The sequence below is a fragment of the Saccostrea echinata genome, unplaced genomic scaffold, assembly GCF_033153115.1.
Source record: "Saccostrea echinata isolate AGI-Se365-2 ecotype Australia unplaced genomic scaffold, CSIRO_AGI_Sech_v1 ptg000009l, whole genome shotgun sequence".
Lineage (NCBI taxonomy): Eukaryota > Metazoa > Mollusca > Bivalvia > Ostreida > Ostreidae > Saccostrea > Saccostrea echinata.
The window spans coordinates 17,738,866-17,753,839 of NW_026889758.1; the positions used below are offsets into that span (position 1 = coordinate 17,738,866).

The window sequence follows — 14,974 nt, forward strand, 5'->3', positions numbered from 1 at the left end:
CTTCAGACCACAGATGAAATTCACAATTTTTGTTCCCCTTCACTTACAGATGCTATATGCAAAAAAAGTTTAAATTAATCAGCAGTTCCAGAGAAGAAGCTGAAAACGGACAGTAAAGGACAAAAAACAGATAACAAAAGGTCACCTGAGTCACTCAGGTGACCTAAAAAAGCTAATTCCTCTTATGCATGGATATTTAGATTTGAATCTTAAACAGTAACCTTTATTATTGTAGTTTTCTGAATTTATACACTGCATTGCAATACATGCCTGTAAATTCTTCGCTGGCCCTCTAAAGAACAAACACAATAATGAGTTGTATGGTTTAATGACTGCGGTAACAACTGACTTAATTCAATAAACAACTAACAAGGATATTATATAGTGGCCCATTTATGCATTGATTAAGATTATAACAAACCTGTATGTGTATATTGTAAAGGTTACAAGGTGCATATTACTTGAAAGCACTATACAAATACAAAAAAGCATTCTGAAGATCAAACATTTTCAATGTTCTCGATCCAGTTCATCTTCCATTAAACAACTTCTTCATCACAAGAAAGTTGTATATGTATTTTAAAATATAGACTGCTTGATAAGTTTTGCTATCCACACCACACCAATATTCTCTACATGAGAGAACTAATATTAACAAATTCTGTTGTATACTAATTCTGTTGTATACTAAAGTGTACTATAAAGAGGTTTGATAAAAATTATGACGGCAAATTAGCAGCATTTTGTCAATTCCAATAAAGATCACTTTGTATGTAAACAGTTGACATTTGACCAATATTGCTTGGGATATTGTATCAATAAATAATCCATATTGAAATATTTTTGAAAGGTAAAAATGCAACTGTACACATAGATAAATTAAGCCTCAGTTTAATTCATCAAATTGTGGGTAAGCTGGTCCCAATCCAGGCAAATCTAACTATTCTTACTAATAATGGATTTGTTGAGTTAATTTTTGAAAGGTTTTCTATGACTGTATAAGGGAATGTATATATAATAAACACTTTTACAAAAGACACCACTGTTTAAGTTTAAATATTGATGGAATAAATGTTTCTGAAACAAGTCTTGCTTAACAAAGCATTTTCCGCGTAAATGCATGTACACACACATGAAAACATATCAAACTAAGCTGTAATAGTAATATGTTTATGGAAAATAAATAAAATAAACCAATAAAACATCACAGGAATAAACTTTTTAAAAAATCTACAAAGAAAAATAAATGAATCAATACATACACAATATAACACAATGTTCATACAATCTCAAAAGCAACTGATACTTTGCAGTAGTATTAATGAAACAATAAAAAGAATGTTATTTAATACATGATGCCTTAAGGAAGATGGTCATGGGTAATTCTTGAAGCAGAAGAGATAGTACATCAACATCTGAATCGAGAGGCCTGTGGGCCACAACAGTCACCTGAGTGGTTTTCCTCTGACAGTGAATACATGTATGTAATAAAACCCCTTTTTAATGGGTCTACACGGAGTAATAGTTAATAATTGCATGCATGTATTAATTTATAGAATTATAGTCTGGTTGTTCCTCAATAATTCTATACATGTTTATCTCTAAAACTTTTGAATCCTTCTAGATGTGTATTAATCATTAATTGAAATGTTAACCAGTTATGGTATTACAATGATCATACATTTACATGTAAAAAATCAATAATCATTATTTACCTAATTTAATCAATCACAGAATCATATGATAATTTCTTATTTCCTTTTGAATTCTTTTATTAGATTATTTTCTGATAACTTCTTTATATACATGATCCAAAAAGAACATTCCATTTTTGGTAACGGTCAACACTAAATTAAGATGAACTAATAAATCACTTGTATTTGATGGCTTGATGAAATTACTTGTAAGCCCATTTAATAAAAGTTACATGTAAGTAAAGCCAGACATAATTTTCAACAAAATTCATAAAACGCCTTCCTACTGTATTTTTTCAATGTCTCAAGTTCATATTACATTAAATTGTCAATGATTGTATAACCTTTTTAATGCCTTTCTGATTGTGTTACAAACATACACGTATGTGTATTAAATGTCTGACACATTATCAACTATCAACATGTACTTAAAATAAATCCAGTCAGGAATTGTATAAACCAAATCTTTTTGATTAATTAAAATCCTTGATGAAAAAAGTTTAACCCAAGAGATTCCCATTAAACAATGAAATTAACTTTCACAATCAAAAATGCAGCTCTTAATTTAATTCATCATTAAAAATCTTAGTTAAATTACATACCACTTTTGCGATACAAATTAACTGTATTTATTTTCTTCATTACAATCAAACCAATAAGTATACATGTACTTTGGAAGTTCTATGTTTCTAACTTTTAGAGGAAAAAAAAAGGATTTCTGAGTGTTAGACTTTTTTCATCAAGGATTAATCAAAACGATTTGGTTAATTCCTTGAAAATATGAACAAAATTTGAGATGAGATTCTATAGAAATTGGAAATGTTCATGCAAGAAGTTCACCATATACAACGCATATACATTGTAAATTGACAATTACACAGACGACTGACAAACCTTGATCAGAAAAATTTACATGTCAGAGCCTCTGTCTTAGCTGAGCTTTTAAGGTCAAACAAAATGCATAAACCAATAAGATATTGAAGAACTAATTATGGACAGATTAATTAAGCATGGTTATATGTAACATGAAAAACAACATTTCTTAGATCTAAGCATGATGCACTAAGATTAATTCAAGTCTACCATATCATTTTACTTCTTTTACAAGATTAACGTGACATTACATCACACACAGTAATAAATACACTACTCTGTTTATATTGAAGCAGAGTTTATGCTACAACTACAGAAATTCTACACACTGTAAATTGGAAGTACATGTAGCTCACTTCAGATTACAAGTGTATCAAATTTGTTACATTCTATAACATTGCCTGATATTTGTTTTTGTTTTGGGGTTTTTTTTTTATCAGAAGCTTGATTACCTTATACAAATTACTGACAAAAAGTATGCATAAAACACTTGTGCGTTCATGAATTTCTGACATCATGTTGCAAATCTAAAGCAATCAAATTTCTTTTTTGCATACATCACATCCTTTTAATAACACAACTCATGAAAATGCCATGCCAAACCAGTACAAGCATGTACATTTGAACAAGTATAGGCTTTCATCAGCGAATTGCAACTAAGGCAATGATATGACATTTGGATGGATACAGAGCTATGAAGTCAGATCTCGTTAGAATAAGAAAGTCTACTTTCAGCATGCACAATCTGGTCGCTTCCCAGTGGGTCCAAATGTGTCCTTTGGTATTCTTCTGAGAGAGGTATCTCCATACTGAATTCCGGACCCCATGCGCTCTGGATCTAGTTCTCCTGAAAACCAAAACAAAACATAAAAGAAACTAGCCTTTTACATTTGAATACTCTCTTTATATGAAAATGTTTCAAAATTTTATCCATATCATTTCGGTCTTTCAAAAATGCAACTGCCAAAAACAAAGAAATTGCAAAATCAGACATGTTTAATGGATCATTTGCTGCTAATGAGTGATAACAGTATGTATAACAAACCAGCCACAAGTCAGAGATATTACATGTATATACGACATCATCATATCAGTGTTACCTGATTCTATTTTTGTCAAAATAGACCTGGCACATTTGAGGAAGGTTTCTTCAACATTTTCTCCAGTCAGTGCACTTGTTTCCAAGAACATGAGTTCTGAAATTTAGTTAATATAATTGTTAAAATAAACTTAAGAAATGATACAATCAACTTCAGTAAGTCAAACATGGCAGAACTGTCGACAAATTTTAAGATTAAATGTTTTATGTCTCTGAGGGTTTGAAAATAAAGCAGTTGAAGCTTGAATTAATGGGCAAAAAGTAAGACAGTAAGGAAAACAGGTCATCATAAGCTGCACTTCATACCCATAAAGTCAAAATACGTGTACATCTACTGACAAGGTTTGACATCAATGAACAAGTGTAGGGCTCAACATTAAGTTCAAAACAAACTAGACCAGTTAGACTACTACCAGTGCCTGAAAATTTTACAAGACCTGACCTTATCTTCACTAGACCTGACCTAATATTCAGAGATCATTGTATGATAAACAGCAATGGTTTTCTTAAGAAAGGCTGATTAGCATGTTAAAAATCCTTAAATAATAGCTTTGCTTTATTTGAACTTTGGGATATATTAACAGGACCAGTCGGACTACCTTGGCACAAAATACACCACACTGGACCAAACTTTTACTAGTCTGAGTCAGTTTGATGTGCATTTAATTTTGAGCACTGAAGTATAGCCATAATATACCAAAATAAGGTCATAGCTGCCTACTTTTGGGATGCAGCACACCTTCCCCTTCTACCAAAAAGATGCATTAAAAGGTTGGATGATTCTAGGTATCAAATTGACAAGATATTTGTATGTTTTGGATGTGACTTAATCATGTATAAAAATAATTTTTTCATAACTGAGGTCCCAAATACTTTATTTTAGGTCATGGCCACACTTTCCCCCCTCCCACAATAAAAAGATTCATTAACAGACAAAATTTGATGTCCAAGTCTCATACTGTGTAAAAAGTGATCTAGACACAATTTAAATATGCAAAGCAATAAATTTCCAAAATGGGGCCACAGTCATCTTCTTTTAGGCATCAACATATCTTCCACCCAAGATGCATCAAATGTAAGATTTGATATGCCCTGCATGTATACAACCTAGCTATGTATAACCATAATCAAATGTAAGATTTGATATGCCCTGCATGTATACAACCTAGCTATGTATAACCATAAAATTTCATAATAAGGTCAAAGTGACCTATTTTTAGTCTTGAAATGATACATCCAAAATGCAAGATCCAACAAGTTTTGAATATGCTTGGTCTCACAGTTGAATAATATGATTTGGACAGGAAAAAAGTAACAGACAGTTGGAAGGATTGTAAAATCCATTCCATAAGAAGGCCCTCGGAAGACGGGTGTATAATAACAAGACCACCAACTCCATCAACTATATATGTGATTGAGACAATAAAGTTGCCCATCAACTTGTTTCATTCAACATATTTCAGGTGTTTGACAGATACAGTGTAAAAGTTAATTAAAGATACTGAAGTCCAACTCTTACAGATTGAAAAAAAAATAGGGTTAAATAATACATTTTTTTTTTTTACATAATTGCAATTATTAGTTATTTCAACATTATAAGTATTTGATCAATTCTGAATTTTAACAGTACGCAGCACAGTTAAGGCTGCAATAAGGAGGCGGGGCCTAATTTTTACGGGGAATGCTTACTATGACATCACACAAAAATATATGTTCTTCAAATTACCAAAAAATGAAATTATTTGCTATCTTAAACTGTTGGATAGCTTTAAACTACATTAATACTTACTATTGCATGTATTTTTGTCGTTGGTTAAATCCCACACAACAATATATAAACAAATTCACTGATCCCAATGCACTTGTCAATGTGACGTCATATCGCAAAATTTGACGCAGTTTGTATGCAGTGAGAGGCAGATCAAGTTATATTTTATACAATGAGAAATGTATTTTGTAATTAAATAAAATAAATTTTCAGATATATAAGAGGCCATTAACTTGGATGCGATGTCTATTTTTTGATTTTATTCATATACTTCCCGTACATTTCCTAGACAATCGATACTGCAGTATATTTGTATGCAGATCCATTGAAGGGTAATAGAAGGGTCGTAATAAATCGATATATTGCAAGGGCATACCCTCAATGAATTATGACAAGCTTTTACACATAAACTCAAGAGGTATGAAGATATTTGAAAAGTGCTGCAAACCTGATGAAATCTTGCAAATGAATTAATTATATCTATATTTAATGTACGTGACCAGCAAAATATTCAACATACGGTCTAACAACCGTAATTTTAGCCATTATATAGTAGAATCTATATAGGTTCGCAGCACTTTTCACAAAATACAAAAAGTGTTAAAAATAATTATGAATTAAACTTAGATTTTTAACGTGGTTATGCCCTTGCAATATTGGATTTTATAGATGACCTCAATACTGCAGGTATATTTGCTAAAATCACGTGACTGCCACATTACGTCACAAGTCTAGATAAGAAATCTAATCTTCCCCAACATGTAGTTTTCAACCACATTACATTTGTCCGCTAATAGTAAAGTCCTAAAAAGAATCACCCATCCTTGTAAAGAATATATTTTCTATATATATTTGCTAAAATCACGTGACTGCCACATTACGTCACAAGTCTAGACAAGAAATCTAATCTTCCCCAACATGTAGTTTTCAACCACATTACATCTGTCCGATAATAGTAAAGTCCTAAAGAGAATCACCCATCCTTGTAAAGAATGTATTTTCTATATAAAAAATTCGCCGATATTTCCATTTGTCACCTTAACTGTGCTGCGTACAAAAAGTTTATTTTCCCCAGCCTTGAAACAAACCATTTTCCTGTGCAAATCTGCTGGCCTCTAGAAAGGTGACCTCTCGCTCTTGTTCTAAGTCCTTCTTGTTTCCCACTAACACAATGACAATGTTTGGACTGGCCAGGGTCCTAGCATCAGTAAGCCAGTTTGTCAAGGCATTGTAAGTCTCTCGACTGAAAAAAGACACAAATGCCTGAAAACAAGTCATCATTAGGCCAGCATTTTCTTTAGAACCTTACTGAAAGAGTTAAGTACATGTATTCACACTGTTAAATACAGGGCTGTCATGCCAATGTTTACAGGGGCCTCTGGAAAATCAAGGTTCATCGATACTGTGATAAGAGAGATAACTCTTCATGACATAAATTTCTATTATTCCTTTATAAATTTGTCAAGTTGAAGAGTCTTTTTTGTCCAATTTTGCCCCGCAAGCTATCCTATAATTGTTTGTATTTACATTAATTTCTTTTGGAAAATCATAAGAATTAAAGAAACATTTTAAATGAGTGAACAGAGGGTTTATGAAACTTAAATGTAATCAATCATAATTTAAAGAATTTTTGAGAGAGTGTATATTTGTTTCCTTTCTTTGCATCATCAAATAAATTTTATGTTGAATTCTATAAAAATCCAATGAAAATTTGAATTAAAGAAAACAAAAAGACTTGAGCAGAATCAGAAACAAAAACAGCTTATCAGCCATTACCTTGTGATGTCATAAACTAGTAGGGCACCTGCAGCTCCTCTGTAGTAACTTCTGGTCACAGAGCTAAAGCAAAAATGTATATATAAAGTATCACCCCTTGTAAACATTTACATATTCATTGAGGATACGTCAATTAATACACTAATTATCAACAAATTATGACTTCACGTATAATTTTATACTCAATTCAACCAGAAGACTCTGACGAGACTGTAGCTCTACTGGTCTGTACGTATAACAAAGTAGCACTTGGATTTGCAGCATGCATTAATAAATAGAATTATGTATCTTAATGTAGTCTATTTCTGTGCCAAGTTATATTGAAATCAAATGAAAACTGTAGGAGGAGTAGCATTTTGAAAGTATTTCACAGAAATTTCTATTTTTAGTAACCACATCAAAAACCGAAATACATATTATGTATCGTAGTGTATTCTAATTGTGTGCCAAATTAGATTGAAATCAGACCAAAACTGTAGGAGGAGTAGTGTTTTAAAGGGGTTTCACAGAAATTTCTTTTTGTAGTAACCATGGCAACACTGTTCTTCAAAATCAAAAACCGATGCATTAAATTATGCATCTCAGTATAGTCTTCTTGTATGCCAAATTATATTAAAAGCAGACAAAAACTGTAGTAGGAGTAGTGTTTTACAGTAATTTCACAGAAATTTCTATTTTTAGTAACCATGGCAACACCGTTCATTGAAATCAAAAACGGATGCACTAAATTATGTATCTTCATGTGTGTAGTCTACTTGTATGCCAAGTTATACTAAAATCAGATCAAACCAGTAGAAGGAGAAGTGTTTTTAAGGAATTTCACAGAAATTTCTATTTTTAGTAACCATGGCAACACCGTTCATCAAAATCAAATAATCAATGCACTAAATTAGGTATGATAATGTAGTCTACTTGTGTGCCAAGTTACTTTGAAATCAGACCAAAACTGTAGGAGGAGTAGCGTTTTAAAGGAATTTCACAGAAATTTCTATTTTTAGTAACCATGGCAACACCGTTCAAGGAAATCAAAAACCGATGCATTAGATTATGTACCTTAGTGTAGTCTACTTGTGTGCTAAAATATATTGTAATCAGACCAAAACTGTAGGAGAAGTAGTGTTTTAAAGGAATTTCACAGAAATTTCTATTTCTAGTAACCATGGCAACACCATTCAAGGAAATCAAAAACCATTACACTAAATTTTGTATCTTAGTGTAGTCTACTTGTGTGCTAAGTTATATTGAAATCAGACCAAAACTGTAGGAGGAGTAGCATTTTAAAGGAATGTCATAGAAATTTCTATTTTTAGTAACCATGGCAACACCGTTCATCAAAATCAAATAATCAATGCACTAAATTAGGTATGATAATGTAGTCTACTTGTGTGCCAAGTTACTTTGAAATCAGACCAAAACTGTAGGAGGAAGAGCGTTTTAAAGGAATTTCACAGAAATTTCTATTTTTAGTAACCATGGCAACACCGTTCAAGGAAATCAAAAACCCATGCATTAGATTATGTATCTTAGTGTAGTCTACTTGTGTGCCAAGTTATATTGAAATCAGACCAAAACTGTAGGAGGAGTAGCATTTTAAATGAATGTCATAGAAATTTCTATTTTTAGTAACCATGGCAACACTGTTTATCAAAATCAAAAACCGATGCACTAGATTATGTATCTTAGTGTAGTCTACTTGTGTGCCTAGTTATATTGAAATCAGATCAAAACTGTAGGAGGAGTAGCATTTTGAAAAATTGTTTACAGACAGACGGACAGACAGACAGACGGACGGACAGAAAGACGGACGACGGACACCTTACTATCACATAAGCTCTTCTGGTCTCTGACCAGTAGAGCTAAAAACAAAACAAAAAACTCATCCTCTAAATCAATGAAAAAAAAAATGAAAATAAAGTACAAATGAGTTTATGTGTCATTTTAATCCCCCCTCCCCTCTCAAAGAAAAAAATTCAGAATTACATGTATAATCAGAAGAATATGATATGGCATATTTAATAAGTTATAAATAGGAAAAGTGACTTTATGTTTGTTTGACTTTGTTATTGATATATATTGTAGAACACATTCTGAGCAATTTAATGAAAGAAGGTAAGAATTGAAAACCAAAAAAAATTTGAATATTATGAAATGCTTTATAATCAATTATTTTTTAATCCACTAAATTTCAGAAAGATTTTCACAAATTTTCTTATATCAGTAATAAAAAAACCTGCATGCTACATGTTTGAAAATAAAAATATATTATACTGGACCACAGGAGGACACATTATATATAAAAGTATACAATATGCTACAGTGGTCAATAGAAAAACTGACAGGTAAACAACACAATATCACAGAGCAATTGCTTAATAATTCTGACTTAACAATTTTGCTTTGTGTGTTACGCACCTAATAAAACATTATTTTTGGTTGGATTTTTTTTCTTAGTCCTCCAGAGTCAAGGGGTTAACTAAATAGAACAATATAATTGTATATTCAACTTACTCTGACCTGAAAGGAACAACAACAGAATTGAAAGTGCATAGCGACTTCAGTTAATTAAAAAAGATTCATTTTAATTTCTAAATTATTCAAAAGCCTGAAATGTAATTTAAAGGTGCTTGGACACAGATTTGAAGTTAAAATTTTCACAAATTTTCTGTATAATTTCATGACTTATATGTTGTTATAGCATTTCATACTAAAATATAATAAAAATCTTATTTCATCTCGAAGTTATTAAACCTTCCAATTTCTGGACGAGTTGGATTGACACATCCTTGCGCTTTCACATATTTTAATTTTATTCTTAAGGACATATGCAACGTAGTTTGAACTTTATTGTCTTTTTCCCTGGAGTTGAAGAGTTCCAATAATTCAAGGAAGTGTGTGTAACATTTTAATGTCTATATATGGTGTTGTACACTTCTTCTAAAGCAAGTTTGGATAAACAAAACATCTAGAATATATGTTTAGTAATTTTTGTATATTTTCCTTTGAATTATACAAGAAATTTCATCAATTGATATCTTTTCAAAACCCCTGGTAAGGCATGCTGAGTTTTTGTCTACAAACATCTGATGGCACTATAAACTTAAATTAAGAATATCTTGAAAATGCATCAGTAGGTAAGGTACGTTGCGTATGTCCTTAATACTTAAGAAAAGTGGCAATTTTGTTGTGTATTAACGAAAAATATTAAAACTATAACCCAGAAAATTCAGAGCAGAAATGTTCGAAAGCAAAACCCACTCACAGTATTGTAAGTCCGTGCTCAGTGGTGTGTGCAGAGTTTAACAATTGAACACACCCGGTGAATCGTAAACATTAACAATTACAGAGCTCGTGCCCTGTTTACAAAAATAGTTTATGTTTCATGGGTGTGTTCAATTTGTTGAACTCTGTACACATCACAGAGCACGGACTGACAATACTGGTGAGTTGGTTTTGCTTTCAAACATTTCTACTCTGAGTTTTCTGGATTATAGATGTAATATTTTTCATTAATACATAACAAAATCGCTTCTTTTCTTAAATATAAAGATAAAGTCAAAATTTGTGTAAGTGCAAAGATGTGTTAATCAAACGCTTCCCGGAATTCGTAGTTCCAATAATTTCCAGATAACATAAGTTTTTAATTGCTATTGCAATATATAAGTCGTGATATTAAACAGAAAATTTGAGAAAATATTAGTTCAAATCTGTGTCTATGCACCTTTAATCTCATTATTCATTGTTAACAAATAAAAGCTAACCCCTTAACTAGGTGGTAAATTTACATGGCTTAAAACTAGTGTTTCCATTTTCCATATGATATCGTTATGCCATCATTTGTTTTTATGATCATGTATTAGAGCACTAAAGATATCATAATTATATCCTTAACCTGTAGTACAGGAAAAATTGACCCTTATGCTGTAATACAAGATTTAACATTTCTTATGACCCTGTATTGGCCTTTATCCTGCTTCAGACAAATTTGTAGAATATTGATTTGCTATATCAGATCACATGTGGCCCTAAAATCTTCTAATACACCGTGCCCTAGCAGGGGGACGAGGGGGTGTATTAAAAATCAGATGCGAAATTCTGTTCTACATGTATCTGATGTAAACAAATGGCAGGAAGCAAATGGTTTTTTGTTGAACTTTTTAACTGTGATGATGTAACACTGAGAATATATGATATTCTGAATTATATTTCATTCAAAATGTTACTGACCTCAACATAATCTTGTAAAGATCTTCATCAGGATAATAGATGATTTTCACATTTACAAAAGTTATTTCCCTTTGTGGGGTCAATCTGGGGTCAACCAGCATAACTCACTGTTTACCTTCTATAACTAACAAACTTTATTGGACAGTGGCTTACAAATTAAATCTGTATATATATGTTAGTTATGTTTTCTGTGTTGCCCAATCCTATGACAATACAGGAACAGTACAAAATTTTCACCCTACTCAGGTGGGCGAATTTAAAATGGGGCAAATTTCAAAGAACACAATTCACTTTCTTAAACAGAACTGTGACTGGGCAAATTTAAAATGGGGCAAAATTGTTTGCAAGTGTGAAAGGGTGAAAATTTCCCTTTATACAGTAACCAGAATGCTGTCACCCTTTGACATGTATTACTTGAAACTTATCCTTTCTACCTGATATTATGAACCCATTACCTGAACTATGTGAAGCAGAGACTATTGACTGTAATACCAGATTGTACATCTGTAACCTTTATTATAGGCTGCTCTGACTCTGTAATCTGTACTTATTGATGCTACATGTATGATCCTGTAATCTATGACCTAGTAATCTGTATTACAGAATGAGTTGACCCTGCAACCTATATTACCGGAATCGTTCCTGCCCTGCTGTATCCCAGATTTGAAGTTTTACAGATTTCCCTCCAACATTCACAACCTTGCTTCCAAACTCTACCCCAATTGTGTGGTTTGAATCCTTTTTGACTGGTAAACAAATTAAAAACATTTTACATTCTAAGAGTAAAGTACTCATGACTTCAAGCATCGATCTTCACCATTTTCAAGCTGTTCAAAGTTTACCGTAATGATTGAATAAATGTAGAACATTTCTCACAAGTAACAACTGATACACAAGTTGAGAATTCTGTACAATTACAATGTGATTATTTCATGGCTTAATAACAATTGACTAAAACTTTGCAAAAGGTGTGTTAAAAAATTTAATTTTGAGTTTGATTATATGTAAATCTTTTAAAACTCACTGAATGTTACAAATTATAATCATATTAATTTAATTCATATGTTTCAATAGAGTCAATTACATAAAATTTACCCCAGTACTTACATTTATTTTCTATGAACTGATGAAGTATGCAGGATTTTCCTGTTCCAGCACTGCCAATGACTAAAAACTTGAAAAGAAAATCTGTAAAGAAATTGGAAGAATGCTTTCAGTTGCCATTCTACACTTATGGACTATAGCTTCAGTTAGCCATTGTTTTAAATGTCTAAGATTTCTCCACCAGGCCCAGGTTCAAGAAAATATACAGTATACAGAAAAACAAGGTTACAACAAACACACTTATAATTACAGTGTAATTCATCCTTACAGCAAAGTGATTTTCATTCAGTATGATTTTAAAATATATTTTGAACTTATGGGTTATAACTACATGTAATAACATATTTATAACAAATCAAAATTGTTTGTCCCTTATAATTATGACCCAAGCTTAATACTTCCAGTAAAAAAAAAATCCCCAAATATGATGTCAGTGTGACTTCAATAAGGATAAGGCATAATTTTTCTTTATTAATCAAAACTATTATAAAGAATATTTATTTCATTTATCAAGAAAAAAAAACAGCAATGTGCATGAAAATTTTATCCATAGTTTTTATAAACCCTTGGTCTTCTATTGATGTCAGTGATCATGAGAAACCAAATAAGAGACACAATCTCTCTAATTAACGCAGGCATCCTTAGTCATAATTTAACTCCTATATACACATATGGTGGTTCAGGTTAAGTATGTTTGTGATTCTTTGTTGTTATTTCATTTTCTGACCAAACACCCTACTGTTTTAACAATAAATGACTGTAGCTAAAGATCACTTCAACAGCTGCAAGTTCTTAAAGTTATCTTTTACCATTAGTTATTTTTAAGCTAAATTTCATCAATATTAGAAATCTTTTCTTTATGATTTAATTTCATTACCATGATTACCATATTATATGAATAAAATAAAATTTAACACTTCTTTATTTTATTTTATGATGTCTTTATATTATTACTATGATCTATTTTCATTATAATTATTGCTGCCAAACATTTTCTATTTATTTTAATTATTATCATGTCCAGTAAACATGGTATATGTATGCAAACATATTTAGTTTGAACTATCACATGTGTACACTTAAAAAATATTCTGATTTGAAGTTCTTTCATTTTAATAATTTAATACTTTATTACTGAAATAATTACCAGGGACATTTAATACCGAATGTTTTTCTGTGGGTAAATATACACTAGGTGCCTGACTCCTCAGCTTCATCAACCTGTCAACATGGTCAACAGCTGATCACTGCAGCATGTTTACAATAGGTTTATTTTTAAACGTGAAAGAAACACATTTTCTAAACACAAGCTTTTATACAGACTATTACGTGCACGTTAACGTTCTAATATATAAAAAAAATCTTCTATACAACGTACATTGATCAGCTGTTTTGCTGGCTACAGACAGAATGGGGACTAGTTTTGACTTCCGTGTACATTCAATAGATTTATAAAATTTCTAACCTCATATAATGATATAAAATAGCTTTCATTGGTCTATCTATAAACAACCAACTTGTAAATGAATGCTATCATACCGTAAGTCTCTGACATTCTGTCACATTAGCACGGTGTCTGTTGTACAAACTACAAAGATTCATGAAAATTTTTAATGCGTTTCTCGCGAGACTTCTTGTTCAAATTATAATAGCTGAAACCAACACTGCGTCTTACAGAAATCCGCAAAAGTTTAAAGTTACGTTTTTTGGGGGGTGGGGGTGGGAGGTGGGGGGGGGGGTATTGTTACCGCGTCTGCCCATCCATACGTTGCTAATAGGGCAAATGGAATACTAGAAGTATACTAGCTGGTAACTTGGATTGATTTGGTTGCTTATTTATCACACGTATAGGCTACATTATATATTCATTGTAAACAATGGACATAAATTACCAAGTGCTAAATTCACTCAACATCATGGAGTATGCTTGCAAAACATGAAACTCCTTTAATGAAAAAATTCTATTTTTGATTTTCGTTTGAAGGTCAATATGTTTTATTCATTTTTCCTCACAAAGCCCGTGTCTGGAGAATTTTTTTTTCATATTTTGTTACTTGTGCCTTTAAATACCTTCTGGCTCCAATATTGGAAATAAATACATTACTTGAATACTTACTTACGAGAAGCAGACGTTTGAATAAATTTTTTTTTTTATTTTTCGTATGTTGTACCTTGAAAAATTAGTAATATTCATACATCAGAATGGTTATCTGCACACATGGGAATCATATTTCAAGTGATTTATTTCAAACGAACATGGGCTTATATGGCGAGAAAAATGCCGATACAGGTAATGAAAAAGGTGAAGATAACAAACAAGCACTTGATCGATTTCAAAACACACACACTACAAATCTGTGAACAGGACATAGAACACGAATCCCCGGCAATTCCAGAGGTGGGATCACGTGCCTAGGAGGTAAGGAGTAAGCACTC

At 31.7% G+C, this 14,974-nt stretch overlaps 1 protein-coding gene across 1 annotated transcript; it reads right to left on the reverse strand.

The window, feature by feature from the left end:
• Positions 1–311: 311 nt before the first annotated feature.
• Positions 312–14,207, reverse strand: LOC133181925 (ras-related protein Rab-4B). Its single transcript, XM_061316573.1, has 7 exons — positions 14,078–14,207; positions 12,542–12,622; positions 12,066–12,180; positions 7,211–7,273; positions 6,523–6,677; positions 3,668–3,763; positions 312–3,414 (listed from the first exon to the last, which is right to left on the reverse strand). Exons 1-7 carry the CDS (start codon positions 14,091–14,093, stop codon positions 3,299–3,301), a joined length of 642 nt encoding a protein of 213 aa, XP_061172557.1. The 5' UTR covers positions 14,094–14,207; the 3' UTR covers positions 312–3,298.
• Positions 14,208–14,974: the final 767 nt, after the last annotated feature.

What these genes read in the sequence shown, in the direction of transcription:
- LOC133181925 (XM_061316573.1), bottom strand. An exon ending in TCAGTTCATAGAAAATAAAT is followed by an intron (nt 12,181 to 12,541) that starts GTAAGTACTGGG and finishes TTTGTTTACCAG; the next exon opens with TCAAAAAGGATTCAAACCAC. An exon ending in GCAGGGCAGGAACGATTCCG is followed by an intron (nt 7,274 to 12,065) that starts GTAATATAGGTT and finishes TTTTTGCTTTAG; the next exon opens with CTCTGTGACCAGAAGTTACT.